Source organism: Mus caroli, chromosome 9 (genome assembly GCF_900094665.2).
Source record: "Mus caroli chromosome 9, CAROLI_EIJ_v1.1, whole genome shotgun sequence".
Classification (NCBI taxonomy): domain Eukaryota; kingdom Metazoa; phylum Chordata; class Mammalia; order Rodentia; family Muridae; genus Mus; species Mus caroli.
In genome coordinates, this window is record NC_034578.1 from 105,058,382 (window position 1) to 105,068,690 (window position 10,309).

Genomic DNA, 10,309 nt, shown 5'->3' on the forward strand with positions numbered 1-10,309 from the left:
GAATTTCATTATGAAATTCCTTAAAATTCTATGAAGAAATTGTCTCTGTTTTGCCTGCTTTTTTCAGTTGGTAATATTTTCATTCCCCAATGCAGAAAATTCTCTTCTGTTTAGCCATATAGCCTCGTTTACTTACTTGAGAAAGGGTTTTGTCACACAGTCTAAGCTACCTTGATCTCCCTGTGATCAGGCTCAGCCTCCTAAGTGCTGAGTCTCCAGGGATACACTTCCCTTACCTAGACAGTCAGGGAGCTTGTTTTACGTGTGTGTGTGTGTGTGTGTGTGTGTGTGTGTGTGTGTGTGTGTGTGTGTTGGTTTGTTTTGCCTGAATGTGTACCAGAAGCATGTAGTTACCTCAGAGGCCAGAGGAGGGTGTTGGATCGCTGGAACTGTATTGTCAGTTGTGAACTGCCCTATGGGTGCTGGGAATTGAACCTGGGTCCTCTGAAAGAGAAGCTCTAGTCTTCACTGGCAAACCTTGTCCCTAGTCCTTTGGTTTTATTTCTTCTGAGAGGTGGTGTCATGTAACCCAGGTTAGCCTTGAACTCACCATATAGTTGAGGATTCCTTTGCTTTTGCCTCTCAAGTGGCTTAGCTATGGGGTTTCTTTGTTTGCATGATTCTGTGTGATTTGCATGTGTACACATGTGTGGTAAGCTGAATGAGTATGGCTCCCATGAACTTGGCCACTAGTTAGTGGAACTATGTTGGAACGATTAGGAGGTGTGGCTCTGCTGGAGTGGTTGTGTCACTGTGGACAGGTTTTGAGGTTTAAAAAGACTTGTCATTCCCATGGTGTCTCTTTGTTTCCTATGTGCAGGTCAAGATGTACACTCTTCACTGTTCCTGCCTCTATGTCTTTGCTCCACCCTATTGACTCTAATCCTTTTAAACCATAAGCTCAATTAACTTTAATTTTCTATGTTACAGTTTTTCAAGACAGGGTTTCTGTGTGTACATATATGACCATTAAACACATGTGCTGTGCCTGTCACTGGAACTATCATAATAAAATGGCTATAACCTACTGACTGTCTGCTGCGACAGACTCTGTAGTTTATGGACAACAGAAATACATTTCTCACAGTCTAGAGGCTAGGAAGTAAAAACTTTCTGTGTACATAGCCCTGACTGTTGGAACGCCCTCTGAAAACCAGGCTGGCTTGTATTCAGTTCTGGCTGACTCTGTCTCCCAAGAGGTGGGATTAAAAGTGTACTCTGCCACCACGTCTATTAACAATTATTTTTTTCTTTGCTTCTTTTCTTTCTTTTTTTTCTTTTTTAAAAAAGATTTTTATATGTGTTCCTGTTTTGCCTATATGTATATCTCTGTGAAGGGTAACATATCCTCTGGAATGGATTACAAACAATTGTTAGCTGCTGTCAGTGTGCCAGCAATTGAATCCAGACCCTCTGGAGGAGCAGCCAGTTGTCTTCACTACTAAGCCATCTCCCCAGCCCATATGCCCTTGACATAAAAAGTGGTTTGAGAGAAAAAAAGTCAAAAATTCAAAAGAGAACAGTGAGAAGTATATGTGAAGGTTTAAAGGTTGAAGGGGGAAGGGGAAGGTTTTTTTATAAGCTATTTTCTTTATTTACATTTCAAATGTTAACCCCTTTCCTAGTTTTCCTCTCTAAAATCCCTTATACCCTCCCCCATCCCCCTGCTCCCCAACCCACCCATTTCCACTTCCTGGTCCTGGCATTTCCCCTATAGTGGGGCATAGAACCTTCACAGGACCAAGGGCCTCTCCTTCCATTGATGACCAACTAGGCCATCCTCTGCCACATATGCAGCTAGAGACATGAGTCCCACAGTGTGTTTTCTTTGGTTGCTGGTTTAGTCCCAGGGAGCTCTGGGGGTACTGGTTAGTTCATATTGTTGTTCCTCCTATGGGGCTGCAAACCCTTCAGCTCCTTGGGTCCTTTCTCTAACTCCTTCATTGGGGATCCTGTGCTCTGTCCAATGCATGGCTATGTGCATCCATTTCTGTATGTGTCAGGCACTGGCAGAGCCTCTTCACAGACAGCTATATCAGGCTCCTGTCAGCAAGCACTTGTTGGCATCCACCATAGTGTCTGGGTTTGGTTGTTGTATGGATCTCCAGGTGGGGCAGCCTCTGGATGGTCATTCCTTCAGTCTCTGTTCCATACTTTGTCTCTGTAACTTCTTCCATGGGTATTTTGTTCCCCCTTCTAAGAAGGATCAAAGTATCTACACTTTGGTCTTCCTCCTTTTTGAATTTCATGTGTTTTGCAAATTGTATCTTGAATATTGAAAAGGAGAAATTTATAGTCTCAAAAAAAGCCTATTTTTTAATTTGACACATAAATTCTACAGTGATAAGCTGCCCACATAGCCTGCTCATCTGGTTCAACTCTATAGCAATGAAATGACAGATGTCACAGCCAATTTTAGAAATAAGTTTTCATGATGTAGCCCTGGTTGGCCTGGAACTAGCTCTGTAGACCAGGCTGCCATCAGAACTCAGATCTCCCACCCGCCTGTGCCTCCCCAGTGTCAGGATGAAAGGTGTGCACTATCACATTTGGCCTCTTCACTGCTTAGCAACACTGAAATCACCAGCCTGGGCTTGCAAATAGGCCTTTATTATTATTGAGGAAGAGGACACACAACCTGCTAAGTTTTCAAGAGCAGATATTCAAGGCATATGCCATCAGAAACCAGGGGCCGTGACCATCTATCATCAACTGAATTATGCTCACATCATCACATAGCGTTTTGTTAATGAAGCTGCCAACGATAAAAAAAAAAAAAAAAAAAAAAAAAAAAAAAAAAAAAAAACAACTAGTGTCAGTACTCAATTGGGGGTGCTTCTTATCAACTATAGTTAAAGAACTGTCTTTTCATCACAGTCCTGAGTCTGTTTAAAACTTTTAAATACTTATTTGTCACTAGCTAGAGAGATGGCTGACTGCACAATTGTCCTGAGTTCAATTCCCAGCAACCACACATTGGCTCACAACCATCTGTGATGCCATCTGATGCCCACTTCTGGTGTGTCTGAAGACATCTGCAATGTACTCATATACATAAAATAAACAAATAAAAATATACTTAGTTGTCATGTATGTAAGCGTATGTGTACACTCATGTGTGTGTGTGTGTGTGTGTGTGTACTCAAGAATGCGTGTGCCTGTATGTGTAGGTATGTGCCTGTTTGTACCTGAGTGGGTACTTGCCTATGTGCACTTGCTGGTGTGTGTACATATATGAAAATATACATGTGTATGTGCCTGTTCACCTGCCTACATGGGTTTGTTTGCCTATGTGTACCTGCACGTATGTTCCGTAGTACATGCATATGCTCCAATGCATGGAGTTCGTAGACAATAACTTGTGGGAATCAGTTCTCTCCTTTCACCAATAGGTTCCAGAGACTGAACTTGTCAGGCTTGGTGACATTGCTTAAACTGCTGAGCCATCTCAGGTTAATTTTGAGTAACTGTGCACATTGGCTAAGGACGACTATCATGCATAGCGTGAGTTCCAATCCCAGCCTTCTGCAATAGACCTCTGCCCCATTTCTCAATTCTCAGTTGTTCAGTACATTACCTAGCTTAAGAACAGAGAGAGCAGCAGGGTGTGATGTTCCAGACTAATAAATCAGGTCAACTTAGGAGCTGAGGCCAGGGAATTAGCAGAGTGTGAGGGAGTTTGAGGTTAGTCTAGGTTACATAGACCTTGTCTCAGAAAAAAATCCAAAGATTTTCTTTAAAAATTTTATTTTAAAATTGAAGTTTGTTTGCTTAGCCAAACTTGGTCCACTCGGAGTGAATATAGCAATGCATATTCACTAGGGAGTGTGGAGATGGTGGGGCACATGTCAGTCATTCCATTATTTACTACTGAGGGAAACATCTACTGGATCACTCAGAGCTCATAACTGTCAGGCTGCCCTGGGAAATTACACATCCTCCTAACTGTGACCTTACAGATGCTAGCCAAAACCTGTCGTCCACGCTCTTATTCTGCTTTACACTGAGGTGGTAAAAATGGCATCTCCCTATCTCCCTCCACCTGGCATGCAGTGGACACAGCAAAACTCCCTGAAATTTTGATGTAAAGTTCATTATCAGAGTTCATCCTTTACATATGGAAGACCCTAGATTCACTCCCCGAGGACTAGAATGACAAAATATCTCCCCAAATTGGTAATTGTACAATGAGTCAAAAGCAGTTCAAGCCCAAACACATTAAGTTCCAACCATTTACACTAGATTCACCAAAAACAAGTTTCTAATAATTAAACAAGAAACGTGAAAGCAGACGGAAATTCCACCTGATCATCTATAGAATGATCAGATGGCTACCCTATACAGTTTAGGCTAACCTTAACTGTATAGCAAGTTTCAGTCCAGTCTGGGGGTATACAAGATGTCTCAAAACAACAACATATATGCACATGCTCAAACACACACACACACACTTTATATAGCCATAACCTTTTTGAGCAAAACAACAAAACTGAAGCTATCTCAGTATCAGAATTTAAAATATATCACAACAAGCTGATGTGATCAAAAGCTGATGAATGATCGTTTCATCAAACATCTACATCAGATCCCAGGAGAAGAACTGCACTTTTATCATTTCTTCATTTTTTTTTAAGGACAAGTAATAGGCTCTCCAATAAATACTGTCAGGAAGATTCAAAGACCACCATAGTCTTATACCTCCCACTACTCAATAATTCAATAATCAACTTGTAACACATTGAAGGAAAGACTAGATCTGAGACTAGAAAATCACTAAGAGAATCTGTAGAAAAAGCCCCATGACTTGGGTCTAAGCAGGAGTTCTTGACCAGGAACTCCCAAGTACCAGCCACCAAAGCAAGAACTGACAAATGGGACTGAATCAAACTACAAAGTCTCCACAGCCCAGTGGAGGAAACAACCAAACAACACACCAAAATGTACCAAACAACCACCACCAATCAAGAGAACTAAGAGAAACCTCACAGAGTGTAAGAAAAATTGAAGTAAGTTTTCAGTTGTGTAGCCCAGATAAGCATTAAATTTGAATGTAGCATGGGCTAGCCCCAAACTTGAGGTAATTCTGCTTAGTTTCCAGCAGGCTGGAATTATAGCTGTGAGCCACTATGTTCGGAGGGAGAACTATCTTTAAGTCATGCATGTAATTTAAATTATATTGGTAGCTTTTCATGTGCTGTTGACCCTTGTTAAAAAGGGATCCTGGGCAAACAACTTTAGTCCCAGCACTCTGAGGGGAGAGACAGGTGGATCTCAAGGTAGAGTTCATAGCCAGTCTGTTCCCAAGACTGCATATGATACACAGAGCAATCCTGCAAGAGCGGAGACTCATTTTTTTTCTCTTCTTTTGTGTTTTGTTTTGTTTTGTTTTGTTTTGTTTTGTTTTGTTTTGTTTTGTTTTGTTTGGAGATGGGGTCAGGGTGTCTTGCTAACAGGCAATCAACATTGGCTTCAGCATCCTGGATGCAAGGTTTGGGGCCTGTACCACCACACCATGATCACCGAAAATAACTTGGATGAAGGCAAGTAAAAGCCAAAGGAAAATTAGCCCAATGGAGATGATGACAGCTCACTGATGAAGGAACCCAAGATGGGGCTAGTCTCAGGAGAACCCATCCTGACATTAAAGACAAGATATGAGGAAGCAGTCCCCCCACTTCTACTGTGGGCCTGAGACTGTTGACATAACTGTTTGTGCCGAGAGCCCAAGAACTAGCAATTCTTTCTTTTCCCTCCCTTCCTTTTTTCCTAATACAGAACCTTGCTCTATAGCCCTGGCTGTCCTGGGACTCACTATGTAGACCAGGCTGGCCTCAGACTGACAAGATGGCCACATGACTCTACTTCCCGAGTGCTGGGATTACAGGTCTGTGTTATGCTTAGCCATTCACTATTTTTGTTTGTTTATGATGATTTTGCAATCTGGCCAATAAACTTCGTAAATAGCAGAAGGTGACCTTGAACTCCTGGTTCCTCCTGACTCTACTCCTTAAATATTAGACATTTACAGCACAATGTCTGTTCTGTGTGACGCTGGAGATCATAAATTTAGTCATATATTTTATAGAAAGTTCATTTCTTTTTTAAAAATTCAGTTTTACACAGAAGTATTTAACATGTTTAACTTTACTTTCTTTTTTAAATTTTCAATTAGATATTTTCTTTATTTACATTTCAAACTTTACTTTCACTGCATTGATGTGAAGGTGTCAGTCAGATGCCCTGGAATTGGAGTTACAGACAGGTGTGAGCTGCCATGTGGATGCTGGGGATGGAACCCAAGTCCTCTGGAAGAGCAGCCAGTGCTCTTAACTGCTGAGCCAACTCTCCAGCTCCAGAAATGTTTTAAAATTAACGTCCAGTTTAAGTCAAGAAGCAGAGATTACCTGTATGGTGGCAAATGTCTCCTGTTTTGCAGTCGATAACACTTCCTGAGCAGCAGGCTTCTCTCCTCCCATGCGTACACATCCATAGAGCCATCATTACAGGTGATGATGACATGAACGGGATCCTTCAAAGAACACCCAAATGTAAGTAGACTGGAGTCAATGTCACATTAAAAGACAGGGAGAGGGCCTGGGAGGTGGCTCATCAGGTAAAGGCACTTGCTGAGCAAGTCTGTTGCTCTGAGCCCATGTAAAGAGAAAAAGAAAAAGACTAACACCAGGAAGTCGGCCTGTGAACTCTGCAAGTGCTCACACATAGACAAATGCATAAGTGCACATCCCAATAGTATGAAGTTTAAAAAAAATGTAAATGTAGTTTTTTTTTAAAACCCCACTGGAGAGGAAAAATTCCAAACATACCACACAGAGTCTCATGATCATTTCTGGGAAGTACTGAAATGTCTGCAGACGGTGACCGTTATTGGTAAAGAGCAAGAGAGAGAATTCAGTTGAACAAACAATCGTGTCCTTATCACTGACTCCAAACCAGTTCGGGGTTTCCTTGTAATATGGCAACAAAAAGCCTGCTATCGAATTTCCTGCTCCAAACAAACAGAAAATACAGAGGCAATTTTTTCATTCATTTAAGTAGGAGAAAAACCCTTAGTGCTTACTGAAAAGCATATCCCTCCTTCCATGGCATGCTAGTCTGAAAGAGACAATGAATACAGTCCATTGGTCTGACAAGTCCATGTCCAGACAAGTCCATGACCATGGCCACAGAAAGGCAGGCTATGACACAGGGACAATGTGGACAGTCAGTAGCTCAAACTTTGGAAAGACAACTGTACTGGGAAAGGACAGTAGAACCCAGTCCCTAGCCCATGACAGAAATGGAAACATGTCTGCCTGAGAAATCCATAGTTTGCTAGAATGGTGACCATCAAGCAGGCACAAGTTCACATCTGGGCAAGGAGCCTCCTGCTCCCTTTACAAAATCATCATGTGGAGCATCATCATACGGTGATCCACAATCCAGCACAGTCCCGTGGATCTCCAAGTTCAAGTCAAGTCCGGCCTGATCTACAGAACAAGTTCCAGGTTAGCCATGGCTACATAGAGAGACCCTGTCTTCAAATACTGAAAATACAAAACAATGACAAGCATTTATAGCTTAACACTTAGGGGAGACACAGAGAAATTGTAATTTCTCTTGAAAATTGTTTTACATTATTATGTTTGTGTAGGTATTCATGCCAGAAGCACACATGTAGGGATCAGGGGACAATTTGAAGGATTTTGATCTGCTCTCCATCATGTGGTACCCCAGGAATTGAACTAGGTTGTCTGGCTTGGTAGGTAAGTGCCTCTATCTTCTAAGCCAGTCCTTCTCAACATTTCTAAGGCTTCTTATTGAACTGTAAAATGGATCTCATGTGGCATTGGGAGGGTTCCTGCCCAACCATAAAGTTACTTTCATGGCTATTTCATAATAGTAATATTGCTACGGTTATCAACTGTGATTTAAGTATTTTTGAAAATAGAAGTTTGTCATAGAGGTCATGACCCATAGGTACAAAACAACTGGTGTAAGCCATTTTTCCACTCCATCTTATAATTATTTATTGCTTGTCATGTGGGTTTTTTTCTTTTGAAACAAAATCTCACTATGCATAATGAACTAACAGAGTACTCACTAAATATTTCAGGCTGGCCTGGAACCCAGAGAGATCTGCCTGTGTCTCCACTGAATGCTGGAATTAAAGGTGTGCACTACCATGCTTGGCCTTTTATAAATTTATCAGTGTGTGTGTGTGTGTGTGTGTGTNNGTGTACATGTCTGTGTGAGTGTATGTTTGCATGTGCACATGCTAAACCATCTTCACAGCTCCATCTTTGCGTTTGTGAGACAGCAGCCTCTAGGACTCAGTTTTCCTGACTCAGTCTCCTGATTTGGGGTGTGTGCCATCATGTCTGGCTTGAGAACTTTCTATGGTTTACCTTTAACAATAATTTTGTTCCCAAACTCTTCCAGCTTCAAATCATATGTTTTAAACTTTGTGATTTTGGAGATATCACTTCTGGACATCAGGGTTATCCTGTCTTCCCTTCTTGGGGTCCAGAAGGCTTCTTGGCATAAGGAAAATTCCAGAAGGGTAGACACAGGGGCAGAGAATTCTGATCTCCTCAGTAGGCTGCTCATGTAAAACACCTGCAGAGAGTATTGCCCAGGGGAATCAATGAAGAGTAAATCTCTGCAGCCTGGCACATGCACAGTCCACATGAGGGGCTTTTGAAAGAAACCCCAGAATGGCCGCATCTGTTCTTCACCCAGGACAGGGTGGAGCAGTCATTGTTCCCACTCAAGGTCCGAATAACTCACCCTCTTCCTGCCCCTCCCATCACATATCAGAGACAGGATGGAGTCCCTGACTCAGGTCAAAAGGCACATCGGTCATCCTACTGCAATGGACACATCCATCAGAGCTTGGTTAAGTACATTTTCCCTGTGCAGAGGACCAATCCAGGGCTCTTCTGGACATTTTCTTTAAATGAGGAATTGAGACTGTTATATTGTAACCTAGACTGCTTTGAAAGTATGTCAATGTATAAAACCAAATAAATATGCTTGGGCCCTGAGGAGTACCTGGCCTCTGAGCAGACCATCGCTCTCACAGTACCTGGGAACCAGGCACCAGAGAGCTGGCAGTTAAGAGAGAAGGCAGTATAAAAAGCATTGGGTATGGTAGCACTTATCTGAAATGCATGCCAGCCAGTGATCTAAATTTGCTTTGCGTTCAGGGCCAGCGAAGGTGTCTGGGAACTGTTATTTCACCTCATCCTTTGGCTGAGCCACATTTCAAGGACACTTCAGTAATAGACATTTGCCATTGTGACTTGTCAGGTTACTACTCCCAAGCACATTATTATTATTTTCTGACTGTCAGATGACTTTTCTTATGATAGGGCTTAGGAGGGGCGGGTGGTATGCCCGGATATCCCTGAAGGCTCAACCTTCCCACTGTTTCCCATCTTCACCCTGGAGTTGCTAGAACAGACCTACCTTTGGCAAAATATATGACTGTTTCTTACTCAGTAAGACCCATTTCTTCTGAGGAGAGCAGTAGATTTCATCAATATCACATGGCAGTACATTGACTGCAGAAATGAGGTGTAAATCTGGGATTCTAAAGATGTACAGGTTACCCAAGGTATCGCCTGCCTGAAATCAGAGCAGTGGCACCTGGTCAGTGGGGAAAGGTTAAGCATGGAGGAAGCAGTTTTATCTGCTCTGAGATACACCACTGTGTCTTCATGTCCTGTAACAAGACCGAAAGCTGTGACCAGCCTGCCTCACAGAGTGTCTACACTGATCCCATGGAATAAGATTCTCTAGACCTGGGGGTATGACTCAGTAAGTAACTATGGGAAGAGGCAGAGAGAGAGAAGAGACACAGAGAGAGACAGAATGAGACAGAGAGAGACAGAGAGACAGAGGGTGAGAAAGTGTGTTTGTGTGGTCTGTGTGTGTTTGTGTTGTGTTGTAGAGCATTGGGCAATGCACAGACAGCCTGGTTTCCAGGCTAGCTGAGAAGTCCATCTAGGTTTCCATCTAGCTAAGGCTAGATGTTGAACCCCAGGACCCAATGGTAATAATTCACCTACATAGGATGGAAGGAGTTCTCTCATGCTCCTGGAACTCTGGCTCCTGTTGAAGTTACCGACCCCTCAGCTCCCACAAGAGAAGCATGGTTAGTAGTCACATAGGTAATGTCCCAAGCTTCTGACCTTCAGGCTAGACTCCTTCCTAGTTACCTAGCAACAGTAAAGATAACAGCATACCATAAGAGGGGCTGCTTGGCCCCACCTCACTCTCTTACTCCTTTTACTCCCCTTACACTCTT

At 42.6% G+C, this 10,309-nt stretch overlaps 1 protein-coding gene across 1 annotated transcript in view; it reads right to left on the reverse strand.

Moving 5' to 3' along the window:
* Positions 1 to 2,649: 2,649 nt before the first annotated feature.
* LOC110302442 (F-box/WD repeat-containing protein 15-like) overlaps positions 2,650 to 10,309 on the reverse strand; it is a 22,436-nt gene continuing 14,776 nt past the window's right edge. Inside the window, exons 6-10 of the mRNA XM_021173248.1 lie at positions 9,469 to 9,627; positions 8,406 to 8,616; positions 6,825 to 7,003; positions 6,405 to 6,529; positions 2,650 to 2,755 (exon numbers count right to left, since the gene is read on the reverse strand). Coding sequence (XP_021028907.1) covers positions 2,650 to 2,755; positions 6,405 to 6,529; positions 6,825 to 7,003; positions 8,406 to 8,616; positions 9,469 to 9,627 — 780 coding nt within the window. The remainder of the gene's footprint in view (positions 2,756 to 6,404; positions 6,530 to 6,824; positions 7,004 to 8,405; positions 8,617 to 9,468; positions 9,628 to 10,309) is intronic.